At 38.3% G+C, this 20,815-nt stretch overlaps 1 protein-coding gene across 4 annotated transcripts in view; it reads left to right on the top strand.

Annotated features, from left to right (window-relative positions):
* rbm33a (RNA binding motif protein 33a) overlaps positions 1–20,815 on the top strand; it is a 44,806-nt gene that overhangs the window by 11,305 nt on the left and 12,686 nt on the right. For 2 of the 4 annotated variants that reach the window (XM_042728048.1, XM_042728046.1), the window contains exons 6-15: positions 758–880; positions 965–1,151; positions 1,805–2,091; positions 5,378–5,702; positions 7,636–7,697; positions 11,178–11,304; positions 11,482–11,831; positions 12,902–13,174; positions 13,703–13,993; positions 15,582–16,172. In XM_042728048.1, the coding sequence (XP_042583982.1) occupies positions 758–880; positions 965–1,151; positions 1,805–2,091; positions 5,378–5,702; positions 7,636–7,697; positions 11,178–11,304; positions 11,482–11,831; positions 12,902–13,174; positions 13,703–13,993; positions 15,582–16,172 (2,616 nt within the window). The remainder of the gene's footprint in view (positions 1–757; positions 881–964; positions 1,152–1,804; positions 2,092–5,377; positions 5,703–7,635; positions 7,698–11,177; positions 11,305–11,481; positions 11,832–12,901; positions 13,175–13,702; positions 13,994–15,581; positions 16,173–20,815) is intronic. The other 2 variants (XM_042728049.1, XM_042728047.1) reach the window with 2 other exon arrangements.

Raw genomic sequence — 20,815 nt, 5'->3', positions numbered from 1 at the left:
AGCAGGGGGAGACAGGACCTGTGGTGGCTACAGAAGCAGAAACAGGTACAGGAGCGTGAGGAGGGGGACAAGACCTGTGGTGGAGGACGTGAGGTTCAGCAAGGTAGTCGACAGAAGTCGTGTGCGCCCGTCTCTCCGGATGCTTTTGTACATTCTGTGCTCGAGCGTGTGTGAGAATTTGCTCCGAGTGAGATGATGATATTTTCCCTGTCAGTGAGCTATGTGTGCGCCAGAGCTTTCTGTCTGTTTATGTGTGTGTGTGTGTGTGTGTGTGTGTGTGTGTGTGTGTAAAGACAACACAGTCAATGATATTTTCACCACCACTGAGCCGTGTGCGTGTTTATCTCCCATTCTCTGTGTATCATGTCAAACATTTACATCTCATTGAATTTCAAATATCAGCAGGAATGGTAATAGGGCATAGTAATGAGACTGGGCTCCTACTGTTATGCTAATTTAGGAAGACTCCCCTTCAGTGCCCCCCTTCCCAACTTCAGAATGCTGCACCGGGCCTTTCTGGCCTCTCTCTCAGATGTGGCATTAACATTTTCATTCAGAAGTGATTTCGCTTCATTCTAATGTTTTATCTTCATCAGTGTCGTTTTTGGCATTGAACAGGTTCTGGTAGTGCTGACCTACGACACGCTCCGCAGCAGGTGTTTCAGTGGATGATGTACAAGAGATCAGTTTAGCCCTGATGTTCATGTCCTGCTTCAATTTCGATTGAATGGAGTAAATATTTGATTGCTCTTCACAGGTGGATGATTACCCGACTGAGTATAGTGAAGAGCAGACTGACCGACAGGAAGTGCCTGAGGAGGAGGAGCATGAGGAGGAAACTGAGGAGCAGGACAGCTCTCAGGTCACAGAATTAGAGGAGGTAAAGATTGGCTGCTTCAGAGAATGTTTTCTCCTCTCTTTCATGAAGATGCTCTTCAGGTTTTTTTGTGTGTATATGCTTCAGGTGGAGAATGAAAACGATCCAGAAGCTGAGGCCGAACTGGACGCCGATGTGAAGGAGGAGTCTGATGAGGAAGAGGAAGATATTGAAGAATCTGGCCGTCTGCGATTTAAGACAGAGCGCAAAGATGACACAGTGGTCAGACTGTCCGATGCCACCAGTAAAAGGAGGAACATCCCAGACACATTAGGTTAGTCATCAACAAATGAAGCAGCTTTTTGTGCTGTTATAGGTTTAAAAATGTCATAGAGTTATGTTCTATTATCCCTACACTTAACTACACTATTAACTATTAACTAACTACACTTCTTTTCAGTCAGTAAGGTAGACCTACTCGGTTACGTAGCATAATTAATTGCATAATGCAATTAATGTTCATGAGCAAAGCCTATCTATTTTTGTACAGATTTACCAGTATATCTTTATTCATTTGTTCAGAAGGTGATTAGTGAAGGCTGTTGTTGTTTTGTGAAAGGTTAACTGAAAATATTATATGAGCGTTATCTATTGTCCCTTTGTTTTTGTTTTTTTTAGCTCATGTTTTTGAAGTAATTTAAAATTTAGTGGTTAATATTGCGATAGTAAAATTCCAAACTTTCTGTAAAAAAAAAATAAATAAATAAAAAAACCTGTCACTGTTTCCCAATGTTATGTAAGTGCATATAATCAAATATGTTATTACATTAATATTAGTTTATTATCATTATCCTAAGCAGGACAAAAAATGCTAAAGTGATCCCTCATAAGAACTATTAGATTAGCCATCTTAAACAATCAACAGCTTAATTTTTCAGTATCTAATAAGTCTGTATTTTTATTGTTTTTTTTCCACTTTTTTTTCAGAGCTCTCTGATGCAGCTAAAGCAGACCTGCGTGAGTTTGAGGAAAGGGAACGTCAGAGGAAGCAGGGCCGTTTTGGAGGACGAGGGCGAGGAGCAGATGGAGGGAGGGGAGGAATGGCAGGTAGAGGTGGGGTCAGGGGAAGGGGAGGAGCAGGAGGACGAGGAGCCGGTGGAAGAGGCGACTTCCCTCTATTTGGAATGGGAGGTTTCCGTGGTGATGGAGTTGGAAGTCGAGGGAGAATAAATGAGCAAAGGCCTCCGCTGATGCAAGTGAACTTAGGAATGCAGGTAAGAGATTGATGGTCTGAAGCGACACACACAATACTGATGCTCCTACTTAACCTGTTCTAATAACACTAATAAAATTGTGCGATAAGACTGCATTAATTAAACATGAGAGATGCACCAATTATATGACCAGCAGTTATTATCAGCCAAGTTCACTGGAAAAGGCCGGCACTGTTTTAAAATAAAACATCGCAGTCTGTAATTTAAGAAACACTCTCCTCACAACTAAACTTTATGAAAGTATTAGCATTAGTTTCATGGTGATTACAAACATTCAAATGGAGATAAATTCAGGCCTAAAATCCTTTGAGTATTCACATTAAACAGTGCATTATGTTTTAAGTTAATGTAAAGCATTGGGAGAAAATGGGATATGTATCATATATTGAATCTACGTCTACAATCACACTGTAAATTTTTGGGATTGACATCAGCATTACTTACAGGTGTGAGTCTCGGAATCACAGTCCAGTTCACATAGCAACTTACAGTAGCGTCTCGAATACTCTCTGTATGAACGTGCAACAGGAGTTAAGCCCATATTCCTTACTAGTAACCATAGCAACAGTGACCGAAGTAATATCTTGTGTCTTTTCACTGATTTCTGAGTCCAATCGAGCTGCGACTTCCATCAAATGTTCATTAACCAGCGACAGCTTTTATGTTTGATTGGAGAGTGGAGCATGCAGAACACAAAACTAATAGAAGAAAAACAGACTGGATCTAAAACTGTCAGATGACACACAGCTCATTTCTCGGTCACTAACTTATTGAAACCACACATGAAAACATGCAACACATGGTAGACACGTGTTTGTGCAGTACAGCGGCTCTCTTTCACACTTTATGACGTGATAGACAACTAGTTGTCCAGTCCTGTTCTGCTAACAAACACATGTTTTCCGCATTTAGGACTCAAATACAGCACTGACAACCGTATTCTGCGAGAGAGAGAAAGAAAATCACTCACTGCTCTTGACTGAGTAGCTTTATTAAGAATCAGTGTAAATTTAATCCTAGGGATCTAACGATTTACTCAACTCGCGATTTTGATTTGATCACAATTTTGATTTGACGATTCGATTTTCTCATGATTTTTTTTAACAAAATGAGATTCAAGACATTATACAGTAAATGAGGTGTCCTTTTATTAGACTATTGCTGCATGTTTCTTTGTTAAATTGAAAAATAACAAAACTAAATTGAAATTTTAAAACAAACCCCAAATCAAATAACTAAGTTACACAAAAGAAATCTCTTTATATAATAAAAATAAGGCTTTGTCTGTGCTCTTTCCATTTAAAATTAGAGGCAACCACTGCATTTTAATCATCATGCAAACAAAGATGCTGCATGCATGCAGCATGAGCAGTTTTTACTCTAAATTAGACTGAATAATTTCGAAATTTGAAGAAAAACAGAATGGTCCCCGCCAGCAGGTGGTGCTTCTGAACAGCAATGATAGTGTTTTATTGGTTACCGCTGTAAACAAAGCAGCGCCCTTATGAACTCTATAATTTGCTTCGTTCAGAGGCAAGATGTAAATAAAAAATACCATCTAAACTTTTCTAAAGACAGTCAGTTCCCCTCAGAAATACATTCATATAAACTCCTACTCCAATTGTTTAGCGATTTTGTTTGGCATCTCAACCAGTTTAAATTGTCACATATTTCAATCGATTATCAACCAGCTCGCGGTTAATCGTTACATCCCCATTTAATTCATACAGTGAGTGCTATGCATTATTTTATTTTTACATTTGGATATTCAAATATATATTTCACAATGCCTTGAAAATGTATCTCATTGTGGTTAGGATTTTTTTTTTGCCGGTCTTGGCAGGGTAGTTGTGATGTTGCTCAATATTTGGGAAATCAAAACAGAATACTGGGAGAGCAGTATCAGAATCACTTGGTGAACTGAAGAAGAGAGGAGTACTAGTTTTCAGTTATTTATATTTATATTACTTTATTATTTACATAAAACTAGGTAAATATATGTAAAAATGCTTCCAGGAAGTCAGGAACCATGCTCTGAAATGAAGTCAGATTATTTAAACATACACACAAATGGCAGTTTTTTTCCTCAACAATATAGGGTTGTATTGTATTCATCAATTTCGATGACTATGCAAAACTGTGCTAAAGAATGTTAACGAAACACAACATGTGGTGCTTAAAATTTCCCAGCATTGGCAGGCCTGCAATATTAATGTTTTACAGCATTTTTGATCAAATAACTGTCTTGGTGATCATCTTACTAACCCCAAACATTGAAAATTAGTGTATAAACAGTAACATTCTTTACAACAGTTAGTAGTGACAGCTTTTCTGTTTTTAACTTCTCTGGTGGTCAAGCAGTTCTCTAGCGATTGGATTGGGCCTTTTGTGGCTATTAAAGTTTATGCATCAGTTTTTGGTGGTGGTGTGTTGACTTGTGTCTTGTCTCACCCTTGAGGAGTGGAGTCAGTTTGCTTTTGAGTAAAAGTCAATTATCACCGTTCTCACTCCCTCTTATCCATGTTGATATATGGATTATGGCAAATAACTTGGCGGGAGTCCATTGAGGAGGCATTACACCAAATTAAATTTGTACTTTGCTGAAGGATTTAGCTTCCTGTGCTTATTTTATTATTAAATATCTGTCGAGGGTGTAATCCCTTTGCGCTTGAGCTGTTCGTTTCGTTCGTTCGCACTGCACCTTTTTTTTTTCTTTTTTTAAAGCTGATTTTCTTTTATAGAGAAGGCAAGCCTTTTCAGGCTTTTGACATAACTTGTCATTCCTCGACATTGATGTGTTCTTTTACGTTTCGCTTCAGACAGCGGTATATACAGCGGTATTTAATTAAATTCCCCTCCACCCTTGACTATGAGTACAAGTTGTCTTCATCTGATGATGAGTTAATAAATCTAGTATATACGCTTTTCCGAAAGAGACTGCAATGTGTATTTCTGAGTTTAAGGAGTCAATCCTTCAGTCATCATTTGAAATAGGATGTTGTCCTTTAGCATAATCAATGGGGACACAGAGACACAATTCATGTTTTTTAAGAGGGTGCTTAAACATTTTGTATTCCTCCTAAACTCCTCATTTGATTCAGATTCATTCCCAGTCACATGGCTCTTATGATTGATTACTTGATTAAAGGGGTCGTCTTGAGAGTCAAGGTCACAACACTACAAGATAATGATTTTTTTGGGTGAAAGAGAAAGAGCTTACGCTATTGATTGATGGTCTTTCTTTCACCTCTTTTTTTTCTCTCTCTCTTTTTCTTTTTTTTTAAAGCAGCAGCTCAGAATGACTCCTCCGCTTCAGCATCACCACCATCAGTCTCGTCTGCTTGGTCCGAGAGGCAGTGGAGGTTCCGGGCTATTCCCGGATCCGGGCACCCCAATTCCTCAGCAGCCGCTGCAGCTGATGACGCCTCGTCTGGCCCACCATTCCCCGGGGCCCAGAGCACAACACGACACACATGTACCACGCTTGTTGAACTCGCCGCCGCGGCACTCACGCGCACATCCCAACCAACACCAGCAGCATCAACAGCATCACCCCAAGAACATTCACATCAACCCTCACTTCAGAGGGCCCTCCTCCTCACCTGTGCAAGGTACGGCCCCAGAGACCACCAACCTGAGTTTTATATACTTGGGTGAATGAAGGCTGTCTAAGTATCTGATCTAAGATGTCTTTGCAATTGTAAAGTACCTAGCCGCTTGATAAAGTCCTCATGAATCAAGATTTGCTTGGTATTTAGACATAATAGAGGTTACTCTGCAGTAAAACATACAAGTTTCAGAACTCAAAACTAAATTCCCATTTCAGAATATGAAATGTTCTTTTCTAGCCTTCTTAAAAGCCCAGATTTTAAATCAACAGGATTTTTAAATGTCACTATTCTCCTTGACACTCCCCTTAATGTGTCATTGTCATATTGTAATCAAGGAGGTGTGTTCTAAACAACTCCTATCTGTCCATCAATATGCCGTTAGGTGAAGGAAGGCCTAAACTGACCTCGGAGAAACAAAAAAGTGCATTTCATGATCATCATGACCTGTGACGTGTGTAATATGCATTGTTCTTTGTCCAAAGGGTTTTACTGCTGTTTATGCATTAGTGAATCAAGCCACTAAATGATCAACTTCACACTGTTCCTATTTGTAGCTTGTAAACCAGATTATTTTATATACAGAAAACATTCAAAGATCATTGTTTTAAAATTGTTGAAGCTGTCAATTCAAAATCAACCTATCAGTGATTTGATTTCTGCTTTTTCTCAAACTCTTATGTGCAGACACATTTTACACTGCTCAAGAGTCTCTTGTTTACATAATGTTTCCACTGTATTGGTTATGATGACAGTATTGGGGAGACAGCAGAAATCATGTTGCAATAAGGAGATCATTGCATTGTGTACTCGGTAGACATTACTTTTTTCGGCTACAGTGCAGTACCTTTGTTGGAATGGGAGTAGTTCTAAATATAATGCTGTTATCAACACTTTTCACTGTTATAAAATATTGTTGGCTGTTATAGTAAAAATGCAGTAAAAGTTTTCAAAAGAGTTCCTATTATAATGCTCATTTCATATGCAAAGATGCCAATCACAGCAGTGGGTGGTGGCATTTAAATCAGAGGGCAAAAATCCGGGTAGAAAATTACCATTTATCTCTAAATTATGACCATTTCTGATGAAAAAACAAAACAAAAATATAAGACATGCTCAACTCAGGAAGCCATATAAAATATTTTAAGTCTGACATATCACATCAACATTTCCGTGTTTAAACACTGTATTAGGTGCCAAAACAAACAGCAAACCGGGTTAATATACACTCACAGAGTAGTGTAATATAAAAAAAAAAAAAAAAAAAATCATGACCCTGACCTTTATCGTCATAGTGAAATCTCAGATGGCCAGACAGTGACTCATTATTGGATTGTTAAAATATTGGTGTCCGGGATGCGTGAGCCTGGAGACTGTAGTGTACACTGTAATTTTTTTAAGCTTAGCTTAAATGTGACACCATGATAAAATAGTGCTCATAAACAGCTGTTGACATTCTCAACTGAAACGAGTATAGGCTTGGAGCCGGAAACAGTATTCCTTACGTCACGACTTAACAAGCAGATTCCCTGTTCATTTTTAGGCTTTGCACTTTTGGCTGATGCTTACTTGCATTTTCACGCAAGTCCTTCTAAGATTTTTTTTTCCTCCTTTGGTATGGCCTTCAATCTGTAGGCAGTCCATCAGCATTAAACCAGCTTTCTGAAATGCACACATCTGCGGAGGTGAAATTATTCACAGCGAAATTACTCCTTTTGACTGTCAGTTTATCTCATTAGGTGGCCCAGTCTGCTTGAGAGAGAGATGCACAGTTTAATCAGCAGAACAGCCCTCTCTCTGTGACCAGCTGTGACAAACCATGGTTTAGACACGTGGCAAGAAGAGACTTCTATGGTGTCTGTGTTACGCCGCCCCACTCTCTCGTTCTGCATCCCTTTTTCTGACTCTAACTTTTTCTATTTCCATTTAATCTCAGTTCCCTCAATGCCTCCTGTGCAGAACCAACCGAGGCCTAACATCGCTTCACAGAGACTCCCGGTAAGTAACCTCACGTTGCTTAGAGTTAGAATTAAGTGATTTCACTCTGCATAAAACTGCGGTGTGTTACGGTCGAGACATCATGGTATTTCTTGGTTTGACTGGAATGTAGCCACTGAAAGCAATATTTGTCTTGCTGTGTGGATGGCATGTCTCTAGAAACTAGGGATGCACAGAATTTTCGGCCACCGAAAGAGAAAAACATAAACAAAATAATATATATATGGTGTGTCCCGCCCCGCACGGCAGAGTTTCACTCTCCTGGTCTTTTCGCTGTTTGATGCTCCGCTCAATTTTCCGCTCTATGAATGTGCTTGTGTACCGCTCATCCTCACCGGAAAAGCAAAGTGTACTCAAATAACATGGTGACAGGAAATTTCTATGCAGTACACTTGTTCCTGTTTGCAGTAGCGCTACTGTGCTGTAACATGCTGTAGTACAGCTGTACTGGGCAACGCTGGTAAAATGATTCTTTCAGTGATGCTCTGCTCTGCTCACATGCTGATAATAATAGCTTAAGACTATACATTATTTGGATAATTAGTCCAAAAAAACAACAACTTATATCTGATTCTGTTACATAGAAATAAATAAAAATTATATATTGATATTTAATATTAAGATAACACTTTACAATAAGTTTCCATTAGTTAATGTTAATGTATTAACTAACATGAACAAACAATGCACAATACATTTATTACAGTATTTATTAATCTTTCTTTGTTAGTTTTAATAATGCAGTTGTTCACTGTTAGTTCATGTTAATTCAGAGTGCATTAACTGTTAACAGACACAACTGTTGATTTTAATAATACATTAGTAAGTGTTGAAATTAACATAAACTAAGATTAATAAATGCTAATGTTAACTAATGAACCTTACTGTAAAGTGTTACCAAAATTAATATAAATTCTGTCCAGTTTTGTGTTACTTTCAGTGAAAGTGTGGTTATTTTATTGGCTTGTGTTTTTTTTTTATTTAGTATCATTAAAATGATTGAGTTAAATTAAAAAGTCTTACAAAATCATTTTATATATTTAATAAAATAATAAATAATCATTACAAAGCATTTTCGGTTTTGGTTTTCAGCCAAGTGCATCCAGAATCTTCGGTTTCAGCCCAGAATTTTCATTTTGGTGCATCCCTACTCAAACCTAAAAACATCCTCATGTATTGGTTGAATTTGCAAGTTGAAATGGAAATGGAGACCGTGAAAACACAGAACAGATGTAAAAGCCCTTTACTTGCCTGTAAGGATGTAGAGGAACCATCAAGCAGCTGCCCATGCTGTGGCTAAAGTGATTACTGCTGAGGAGGAGACCATCTCAGACCATCCCATATGTTTAATCCACCGTCTATTAAACATATTTTGCTGGATTGTAATACTTTAACTGCTTTGAGAAACTTGTTTTATATGATTTATACTTATGAAAAGGTTTTTAACCAGGTAAATCCAAATTTCATTTGAAGGTTTTCAGAAAAAAACATTTTTTTTAAACATTTTATTTATTTTTCATTTGGAATAACTAAACCTAACTCTCACCATGAAGCTGAAATGGTGTTGAAAAAAGGAAGAAGAAAAAAATGATCACACAGCAGAACCATTTAACTGCAAAAAAAAAATCACCTAAAATGTACTCTTTCAATTATGAATTTGAATCTAAATTCCTGATTGAAAAAGGAAAGTTCATGTCCATGTTATTTGTCACCTACTCGTGTACTGAGGCCCCTTGTTTGGACACAGTGTGGACACCTAAAATGATCGGTCGTTCCTAATCTTGCTGAATAGGAGAGAAGTTCCACACACACTTCCAGCTGTCTGTCTCTCATAGCCAGTCTGGTACAGACAGGACACCATTTAAAATGCCATTGGCATTTTGCAGAGAGCGGCGTTCATTAGCCCTCTGGGCACTTGATTATCATACATTAGCATATGATCACATCTCATCTTACAATAGGCTGATCCACAATTTCTCTATGAATATTTACTACTGCAGAGTTTTTGAATATTAATCTCCATGCTACATATTTATATTGTATTTTATGTTTGATACAGGTCGTAGAAGAAGAATCATAAAACTCTTTAAAAAAACACATAGCTTTGCTTCATTTTACAAGTTAGTAGAAGTTTAAGTTAGGTTTTCTTGATAACATTTATTGCATAATGAGGCATTAGTTGAATGGATAAATTCCTTTTAGTGTGTCATAAAGTAGAACCAGTAGAAGGATTTTTTTTTTTTGTATATATGTTTTTATAAAAAAACACTTGTATAAATATAGAAAGGAATGTGTTTAAAAATATGAGATAATTTTTGTATTTTGTTTTGTGTGTATATCAGGCTTGGAAATTAACAGGGTTGTGGGGCAAAAATACTACCAAAATGGACAAAAATCTGCTTTCTTTCTGTACATAATTTATTCACTGTTGAAATGTTCTTTTGGGGTAACAGGGTAGTGTTCTGAACGGTTAAAATGCTTAAATGTAGGTATTTGATATAAAAGGCAACAAAGATTGATCTTTGAGAATTTGTCAGTGACCTGAACAGCAGAAATGAATAGGTTGCTGAGTGTGTTTTGAGTCACATGAGGCTTGTCTCCAAAATGGCAGCAGCCCCTGTTTGGTATTTATCTTTCCCACTCCCTCTCTATCTCCCAGGCAGATCATAACTGGTTACATATTGAACAGATCCATGGGTATTTACGAAAGATTAGCGCCCCGAACGGACATGCTGCTTTTATCAAACGAATGCAAACTTGCAAAGGTATTGTGAATGTACTTAAGCTCCCATTGTGTTACAGGAGCTGACCTTTTGAATAGAGCAATGAAGTCCATAATAACAATGTGATTCTCTCTCGCTCCCTCCTGGCCGTTGCTTAGCTAAGCTGCCTGATTGACTTTCTGTTAAGCAACTTGGCTGGCCTTGGTGACACTCACTGGCCGACTGAAGATCAGAGCTGAAAACGTGGATTAAAAGTTTGATTGCATCTTAAGTCATTTATAATGAGTAAAGAGGTGCTAAGCATCACAGTTTGCTGGAGTGTGGCCCTTTTGAACGAAGGCTAATTTCTTAAGAGCGAAGGATATTTTTAAAGAATAAAGGAGAGGGGATTCGTATTCAGCTGCAGGATTAGTAAGGATCGTTATCTTTCTTTCCTCTGGAAAGGTAGAGGGGGGATTTTGAGTTTTATGAGCAATGGGTTAGGTAAGGACTGAGAACGGATAAAGATTTATATTCAAGGGTGTATGCAAATCGTTGTCTTTCTGCATAAAAGATTCCTCAGTGGTATAAGCTGATGGTTATGATCTTAATATGAAGAGTTACATTTTAAATAAGAAGATAAGGAACACAAATAAGAAGCTTTTTAGCTTTGAAAATCATGTCAACAATAATATGTTGGTGCTGGAATAGTCATAGTGTTTTCTGTGGAGTCAGTGTGATTTGTTTTGTTTTTTTGCCTTTGTCTGTCCTCCTCCAGGCTCCTCCTGATTTCCAGCAGCATCTTCAAGGGAATTTTGGCCCACCTCAGCGGCCTCTACCCCCCCAGGATCAATGGAGAGGACCACCACCACATCATCAGGATCCAGAGCACTTCTTCCCTGGTGGTAAGGTCAAGTTAAGGTGGTCACACTGGTTGCGTGCATAAACCATACCTGCATGGTTTTAAATATCTGTTTAGACTTTTGTTATTCCATCCAGGAGTTTACCAGCATCTGAAGCAGTCAGAATTGATGCTGTAGGTATCTGGCTTCTCTCTTATTCTTTTCTTTTCTCTTTTCTAGAACCACGTTTTTCAGGCCAGCACATGTTTGACCAGCCAGGCCCTGCCCCCCTCATGAATAACAGTGTTCTTCCAATATCGGGCCAAGGCCCTCCATCTTTCCCCCCGCAAGGGGGGCTCGGGAGTCCTGGATTTGGTTCTCTGGGGCTCAGGCAGAACCAAGTGCCTCTGGGAGGAGGTATTTTCCAGAGAGAGCCCCCTCGGCCAGGTCTGGCCCCACAGCATGGAGGCCCTCAAGGCCCCCCTGGTCCCCGTGGCTTTGTGGGTCACAGACAGCCCTTCTCGCCCCAACAGCAGGGACCCCCCTTTAGCCCTCAGCACATGTCGTTCGGTATGCAGGTACGCCAGAGAGTAAGTCAGTTTACCAGATTCTGCATGGCCTTGCTGGCGTGTTGAACTCTGCATGTTAATTTACAGCATGACATGGAACTAGCATGAAAAATATATTAAAAATATTGGGGTTTCAGTGTCTTTTATTTTGCATTTAATCCATTTAATGTGCATTTTTACAGTCCTGGAATTTAGTAGGAAATATGGCAGCTTTAGACTACTGTTCACAAGCTTGAGGTTAGATGTATTTTTAAAATGTTTTTGAAAGTAGACTTGTGCTCACCAGAGTTGCATTTATTTAATCATACATACAGTAAAGCAGTTGAGTAATATTACTAAATATTATTTCGATTTAAAATAACTTGTATTTAAAAAAAAAAAAATAGTTTTTGTCCTGAATCTTTAGCAGCCACTACTCCAAACTTGAGTCACATGATCATTCAGAAAACAGAGTTTCTTTTTTCAAGATTATTTTATGACTGTAAAGATAAAAAAACAGCATTTAGTTGAAATGTAAATGTTTCCTAACATTATAAATGTCATTACTGTCACTTTTTCATCATTTAATTTGTCCTTGCTAAATAATTAATTTCTTAAAAAAAAAAATCTTACTGAGCCCAAACTTTGCGAACATTCGTGTACATGACAAAAAGACAAACCTAAGGTGTTTGGCTTGGTTGGAAACCATTGTAAGCCATGTAGGTGTAGTGGGGACTGTGCAAGGAGAAGCTGCTGTCTTGATTTTAAGCAGCAGACAAGACTGCCCTCTTGTGTTAGCACTGTTTGTCAGTTCACGGTTATTTGAGGTCACTGGGTTAGTTGTTACACATCAGAGGTTGAGCTTCCTTTCAAGAAAATATTTCCTCTTGATTATCATCAAACACAACTTGTTATAAAATTTTTCTCTACTTGATATAAACTGGTTTTGGTTGCAAGTTCAGTTCATTGTGACAAATTATTTGTCTGTAAGACTACTAAAATATTACACAGGGCTGACTTCTAGAGTACTCCCATTCTCAATCACGACTGGCCTATATTTCAGTGTAAATGTCCTCATTTCATCTGTATTCTTTGTGTTTTGTGGTATTCAGGGTCTAATGCAGCAGCCTCTCCACCATGATCTGCCACTATCCCATCAACCCTTGCACCAGCAACATAGACAGGACTTGCCCCCCCAGGGTCTGCCTCACTCCCAGCCTCCACCCCAACACCAACAGCACCACCAACACCACCCAAGGGACCAACATCCCATGGTGCACCTCTCCCAGCCCCACTTCCGCCAGTCGATTCAAAGTGGCCACAGACAGATGCAGTCCCGACCGCAAGGCAACCAGCAGCGAAACAACCATGCCAGACCCAAAATGGTTAGCCAATCAAATGTCTATTTGTTGCAGAGAGCAAGATGGCGAGAGAAATATTTATTATAATTAAACTAGGGCTGTCAAATGATTAATCACGATTAATCACATCCAAAATAAAAGTTTTGTTTACATTATATATGTATGTGTACAGGGTATATTTATTATGTATATATAAATACACACACATAAATTATATATTTAGAAAATATTTACATGTATATATATTTATATTATTATATTTTATATTATATATAAATATATTTAATATATAAACATAACATATTCTTCTTAAATATATACATGCATGTGTGTGTATTTATATATACATAATAAATATACACAGTATACACACATATATTATGTAAACAAAACTTTTAATTTGGATGTGATTAATCGTGATTAATCATTTGACAGCCCTAAATTAAACATATATATATATATATATATATATATGTATGTCAGCTCAAAAGGTTTTGCTGTACTTCTATTAATGTCAGGCCATTTATCTGACCACCTCCACCTCTTCTTCAGACGTCTCCTTCTCCACTGCAGCAGATTCCTCCTCAACGCAACAGCAATCTCCGTGAGCTGCCCATCGCCTCAAACAACAATAATAACCGCCCGCCAGTGCCTAGTGGGCAAGCAAAGCCTGTTACCAGGGCAACACAGAATGTTAGGCAAGGGCAGCCAGCTCGTGCTGGACCAGCAGGAAGGGGAGGATCTGTGGCACAAGGGCAGGGAGCTGCCAAAGCACCAGAGCAGCCCAGTGTGCCTGAGATGAAGAAAGAGTGTCCAGCTGCACAGTCAAGCACCACTCCAGAGGTAATACTGCGTAGCATGTTCATGTGGGGAGGGGCTAACTTTGAGCATGTTATCCACCCATAGACTTTTGCAGTTGCAAGTATTTAAAATGCTGGAATTGTTCTGTTTGGACTGCATTTTTTCCACTGCTGTAGCTTCATGTTAGTTTATGTGTATCATAGTCATATTGTTGTGGCTGATTGTAGGGCTGTGCAATTAATCAAAATATGATTTTGATTTCAACAACAAAAGACAAAGACAAAATCACTTACTGCTCTAGACTGAAGGACTTTTTGTAGCTTTAATAAGTAACAATTGAAGTTTAATTCTTACAGTGAAGATTATGCTGTTTTTTTTTATTAGATTATCATATACAAGTATATATATATATATATATATATATATATATATATATATATATATATATATATATATATATATATATATATATATATATATATATATATATATATATAATTTATTTAAAGTTTTGGTCATATGGCCCACTAATAATCATGATAAATAATCATGATTACAATATTGACCAAAATAATTGTGGTTATGATTTTTGTTATAATCGAGCAGCCTGAGCTGATTGTCTCAACTTTTTACTGTTTTTGTACTGATGCTTTCTGTAAAAGCTTTGTTTTTAAGCAGAATGCTGTTTATTCAGCAGTTTGTTGACCTGAGTATTGTCATGAAAATAGCCATAGAAGCTGGCATGCCATTAAAAACAGACAGACAAAGTTCTTTTGAAAGTGTATGCCTTAAATTTTAGTCAATTAAAAGCAATAATTTGCCTTTTCAGTCACTTTAGTCTTCAGTCCAACTGAAATCATACCAGTTAAATTTTTTTTTTGAAGTCAGACAAATAGACATAGATAATGTGAATGTAGCTTGATTCTGTCCTGCATGTATACATTTTTGAAGGGATAGTTCACCCAAAAATTTAAATTCTGTAATTGATTATTCACCCTCATGTCTTTCCAAACCCATAAGACCTTCATTTATCTTCAGAACGCAAATTAAGAGATTTTTTATGAAATCCGAGAGCTCTGTGACCCTGCATAGACAGCAATGACTGACACATTCAAGGCCCAGAAAGGTAGTAAGAACATCATTAAAATAGTCCATAGACATCAGTGGTTCAACCTTAAATTTATGAAGCTATACTTTTTGTGCACAAAGAAAACAAAAATAACGACTTGATTTAACAATTGTTGAATGTCTTTTGTCTTTGTGCACAAAAAGTATTCTCGTAGCTTCATAAAATAAGGGTTGAACCACTGATGTGACCTGGACTATTTTAAAGGGTTTGGAATGACACGAGGGTGAATAATTAATGACAGAATTTTCATTTTTGAGCGAACTTACCCCTTTAATTGGGTCACAATTGACCTCTGCTATGTGCACATAAAGAAGTGATGTGCAAACTGTATTTATTGATTCAGATATGTTGCGTATACTTGGGCAAAGAGATCAACACTGAAGCTTGATTACATTAAAAATAAATTTAACTTTATATAGCTAACATTTTTTGTTACACGTTTTCTCGTCAAGCCAAAACAAAACTTTTCTTCATCCTGAATTTTTATTCGTCGTTGTTTAGGACCCAGATGAAGATGAGGAGACACGTCAGTACAGACTGAAGATTGAGGAACAGAAGCGTCTGCGAGAGGAGATCCTCAAGCGCAAGGAGCAGCGCAGGCAGATGCAGGCTGGGATGCGTAAAAAAGAACTGATGGAACGGATCAGCGGCCAGAACCCAAACCAGACTCCACAAACTCATATCCCCACACCCAACCCAACCCCAGCAGCCCAACCCCCACAGCCGGTCCCCTCACTGATCTCTAACGGGACCCCCCAGAACCCTTTGACAGGTCTAAGTTCCCCTCGCCCAAACGTGAAGGCCCGTCTACAGAACACTAAACCTCTGGCACAGACTTCAGGCTGGTCTGGGCCACAGAAGCAACAGAGCGCTGGTCCTGATGCCAGCCAGCAGGGCCAATGGCAACCGCAGCAGAAGATTACCATGACCCCACAAAACACTCAAAGACAAGCTGCTGCTCAGACCAGCCCATTAGAAGGGCCATTGGGTCAGCCTCAACCTGGAGGAAAGAGAACAGTGATGCAAAGAGCGAGCAGCATCGAATCTCCTCAGGTTCCACAGAAAGTGCGTGTAGTTAAGCATCTGGGAGAGGTGAGTGAATTTGTTATCGGTTTAAACTCTAAATGTGATCTTTAAAGTTCATATGCCTCTTTTTGTCTTTGTCCTTTGGTGGTTTTCTTGAAGTAGTTGTCACCAGAGCTCTTTATAGAATAAATCAAAGAACTCGGAACGCGACGAGGAGGATTTCCAATTACTCTAAAAGTCAAGGTGTCTACTTTTTTGACCACTAAAGTTTTTAGCGCTAAAAACTCTTTAAAGCATAATGTGATTTTCTCTTTTTGAAAGAATCGATACAGAAACTGGTCTCTATGCTGTGATTTGTGACACCACACTTAATTGACAGAACACTTTTACCTTTCAAGCCCATAAATGGCACTATTCTGACATCATTAAAGTGTGTCGCTTGGCATTTGCGCCTTTACTTTGAGTGACAACAGATCCAGACATTGTAAAGGTTTGTGTCTTCTTTAAGTCAAGGTGCTGTTGCATGTGACAACTCGAGAATGGCACAATGGAAGTTTATGTGGAGTCATTTAGCATTAAGACTAGAGTTTGAGGTGCTTATTTACAAATCTGACAGGACATTTTCTGCATCTCAACCAAGAAAAGAAGGACCCAAGGATGATTTATGGGCTCTAAGAGATGATTTGCTGCATTGAATGAGGAGAAAACATCCTCTTCCAGTCTCCTGCCTGAAGCGAAGCTAAATATTTCCTTTGAGTGCCGGATCTCTGTGGATGAAGATAACTGTGTGTCAACTTAGTTAATAGAAAGCTACACACAGCTATCTGAAATGCTGTGGCTCTGACTGACAAAGAGGAAGAAGGGGGAGGGGGTGTCAGACCGAGAGAAGCTGATCCTCTAGGTGCTTCTCTTCTCCTGCTGTCAACCTCAGCTGCCTGACAATGTTATCTCTCTTTCTTGTTCTCCTTTCTAACTTGCGCTCGCTCGGTGTTGCTCTCTTCATCTATCTCGTCTCGCCTCTCGCTTTATCCATCCATCAGCTCATCATTGAAGTGTGTTAGAATAGGTGTCAGTCGGGGGACATCTGCAATTAATCTTCCTCGTCTACGTTGATATCGGTGTAATAATACCTGCGAGAGTCTGGGAGAAAGAGGGATGGCGGTTTGGGCGGATTTGTATTTTTCCCAGCTTAGCCGCACAGATAAGAGCAAATTAAATTTTCATCGGGATGAATACAAAGCCTGTGCCGTACAAAAGCATCATGGGGGATGGAGGTGACGGGGTGGGTGGGGGAGGGGGAGGTGCTTGTCAAGTGTCAACACCCCGCCCCGGTTTATCTGATAGATGTAATCTGAAGGTGTGGATTTTGTATTTAGTTAGATTAATCCATTAACCCCCTCAGATGGAGACACAATTGAGATAATACACACAGACAGATGGGGAGAAAAGGATGAGTGTAGCAGGTCTGGCAATAATGTCTTTGTTGTAGACTGAAGGAATGCGTTTACAGGGCACATATTTGATGCTTTACCAGCCTGAATATACATGTTGCTGTCGGATAAGGAATACATGCTGATGTTTGTTTCTCTTTGTAGTGGCCAATAGTAAATTTAGGGATGCACCTATACAATACTGGTCTGGCATTGCTGTCTGGCCTGATACAGCTAACATACTCATTCTTGTTTAAATGTTCCTATACCGAAAACAGATACTGTATAGCATTGGTCTTAGGCTACATCCACACGAAGCCAGAGATTTTCCTATCTGATCCCCCCCCCACCCCCTCAAGAAATATCTGCGTACACATAAAACCGCGAAACTGACACAAAACGATGTAGTATACATGCTAGACCAGTATGTGGTGCTGTAATTCTGCCACAGAGATGCACTTAAAACAGAGAAGAGGACTTGGACTATGCGCATAAACCTTGCGCGCTGTATACAAATGAACATGGAACAGTACATTTATTAATCTGTGTTAGAAGTTAGTTAATAAAAAGACAATCGTTCAGTGTTTGTTCATGTGGTTGTTGCTGTTACATGACGTAGCGGTGTCTAACTAGGGTCGAGACATGGGGTGATTACATCATCGTTTCACAAAATAAACGGATTGGCTGTACACATGAAAACGCAAGCAGGGCTCAACGCTAAGGATTTTTTTCTACTGGCCCAATTATTACTTGCCCTCCAAACCTTTTCACTGGCCCTGCCTCGAAAAATAAAATTGCTGCCTTTATCATTGTTTTTTATCTATGTTATCTTGGATTCTAATAAATAAGCTTATATGAAACCAGTATTTTAGATACCAATTAAATTTTACAATTTACAATTTCGATACAACAACAAAAACTACTAGCCTGACAAATATAAAGTTCAATCATTATTAATCAACAGTTAGTAAATAAGAACAAATGAACAAATTACAAACAATAGCACAACTGAATATATAGAGCAAAGATACAAATGAAAATGTTGCTTAAGGATTTTATGTTTGTAGATGTTCAGGTACATAAACTGAATCACATCTAAAATAACATTTCCATATTCTTCACTGTGTTGCACCTTGATTTTTTTATAGCCATTTGAAGTTAGTGGTAACCACTGCATTTAAAAAAATAATAATAATAAATGATTGCACACACGTGTAGTAGGGCTGCACAGTTAATTGAATTTCTAATCGTGATTACAGTTATGGTTGCCACAATTACATAATCGTTCAAAGTCCAAAGTTATGTTATTCTATGGGCTTAAGATGCATTTTTCTTCTTTCTACATGTTATCTTAAGTGTTTTTCCCATTATTTAAATTTTTGGGAATATTGTGATAATTCTGATTAATAAACACAATTACAATTTCAAGGGAATAATCGACAATTATGATTTTTGTCATAAACGTGCAGCCCTAACGTGTAGCATGTTCAATGTTTGATTAAAATTAGACTGTATGATTTCAAAATTTGGAGCAAAAACAATGGTCTGACTTTAGTTTTGTGAAATTGTGCTACATAAAACACCTGCATGAAACAGAAACAGCAGATGAGCTGATTGAGACACAGATTCACTCTCTGACAGCAGGTGGCACTCATGGAACAGCAGTGTTTACTTGGTCACTTGTTATAAACAAAGCAGCGCTGTGCATATTAGCGCTACTTTAAATGCATTATACAGAGCCAAGATGCAAAGGAAACACCATGTAAACTTTTCTGAAAACATTCAGTTACCCTCAGAAACACATCCATATAAAATTCAATATTTAGGATTTTCTTCCTGTATTTCGCAGTGATCTTGCTCTGCCTGCTACAGTATTTTCCCTCTTTGCATTCATCTTTAGCGTCGCGGGCCAATATTTCCACACAAATTACATTTTGAAAAAAATATTGCAATGCAGTTTGTGTGCAAGCACAGAACCGAGATAACTTAATAAAGAGAGAAAGTCAAAAAAAAAATTTGTCCGGTCGATCTGCTCCACTGTATAAATTAAATATAGATTAATCATTGTTAAAGCTACAAAGTTACTCGCCAAGACTGGTATTTTGACATAGTTTTGTATTTATTTGTCCATTAGTGCAAGAAAGACGTGGAAAGAAACTCAACTCGGGGCTCGGGCGTCAGAACAACGCGCGAGTACTGAATGGAGTTGTCTTTCACGCCTTGCTGGAATGCTTTTAAGTTGCTTTATTTTTTTTTCATTAGCAAGGCTTAAAAGCAGATACAAATGATAAACTTTTTGTGACGATGCGGCAGTCCTTCAACTGTCCCAAGTGTCTTTCATGCTGGCCCCGGGCCATCGGGCAGTCATTATTGTTGAGCCCTGGCAAGGGTGTCATTTTCAGATTTATCAACTCTGGTACCCGGTTTCAAATAACAGTGGTTTCACACTCCCAAAACGCTGGCTCCGCCTGGACGAAACGCCAATACGATACAAAATTTTTGCGTATACAGCTAATCCGTGTGGACAGGGCCTCAAACTCAACTCCTGGAGGGCCACAGCTCTGCACAGTTCAGCTTCAACCCTAATCAAACACACCTGATCCATCTAATCAAGCTCTTCAGGATAATTAGAAACTTCTAAGCAGGTGTGAGCTGGAGCTAAACCCTGCAGAGCTGTGGCCCTCCAAGAATAGAGTTTGAGACCACTGCTGTATAGTGTTTGTGCCCACACCAAAAAAAAAAACATTGACAACAGAACAAACAGGCAGCAGAATTTTCAATAAGGATGTCTAAGATGTAAATATTAAACATAAATTTGCATTTAAACAAATTAAATTCTTATTTCAACACAAGTAAAGCACTGAGCTGATTGAGTGCACAGTGGCACAGACATGAAAGTGTTTTAAATGCACATCTAAACAGTGTTGGAAAATTTGTATTTAAATTGTCTTTTTTTCAATAGTATATTTGAATAGCATATTTTCTAACAAGGAAAGAGAGAGAAAGAGAGAGTGCTTTTGTATGCGTTGTTTACCGTTTGTTCACTCAGCACACACCGTTTGGATTAAAATTATTCATTTATATATTTTTAAAGTGTCCTGAATGTAAAATACTAAATCAGCTGTTCTGTTTAAATAGTTTTGACAGTTTAGTTGAATAATTAAAAAACTGACAAAAGGCAAAGCAGAATCCAAGTAAAAGATAATTAAGAAAAACAATTTATTCTGTGACTTGTGTAAACAACTATACATATTAAATTACACATTTTAATTGAACATA

Source organism: Cyprinus carpio, chromosome B7, assembly GCF_018340385.1.
Source record: "Cyprinus carpio isolate SPL01 chromosome B7, ASM1834038v1, whole genome shotgun sequence".
NCBI classification, from domain to species: Eukaryota; Metazoa; Chordata; class Actinopteri; order Cypriniformes; family Cyprinidae; genus Cyprinus; species Cyprinus carpio.
Note: the sequence above shows the minus strand (reverse complement) of the source record. Positions and strands in the feature narration are given on the sequence as shown.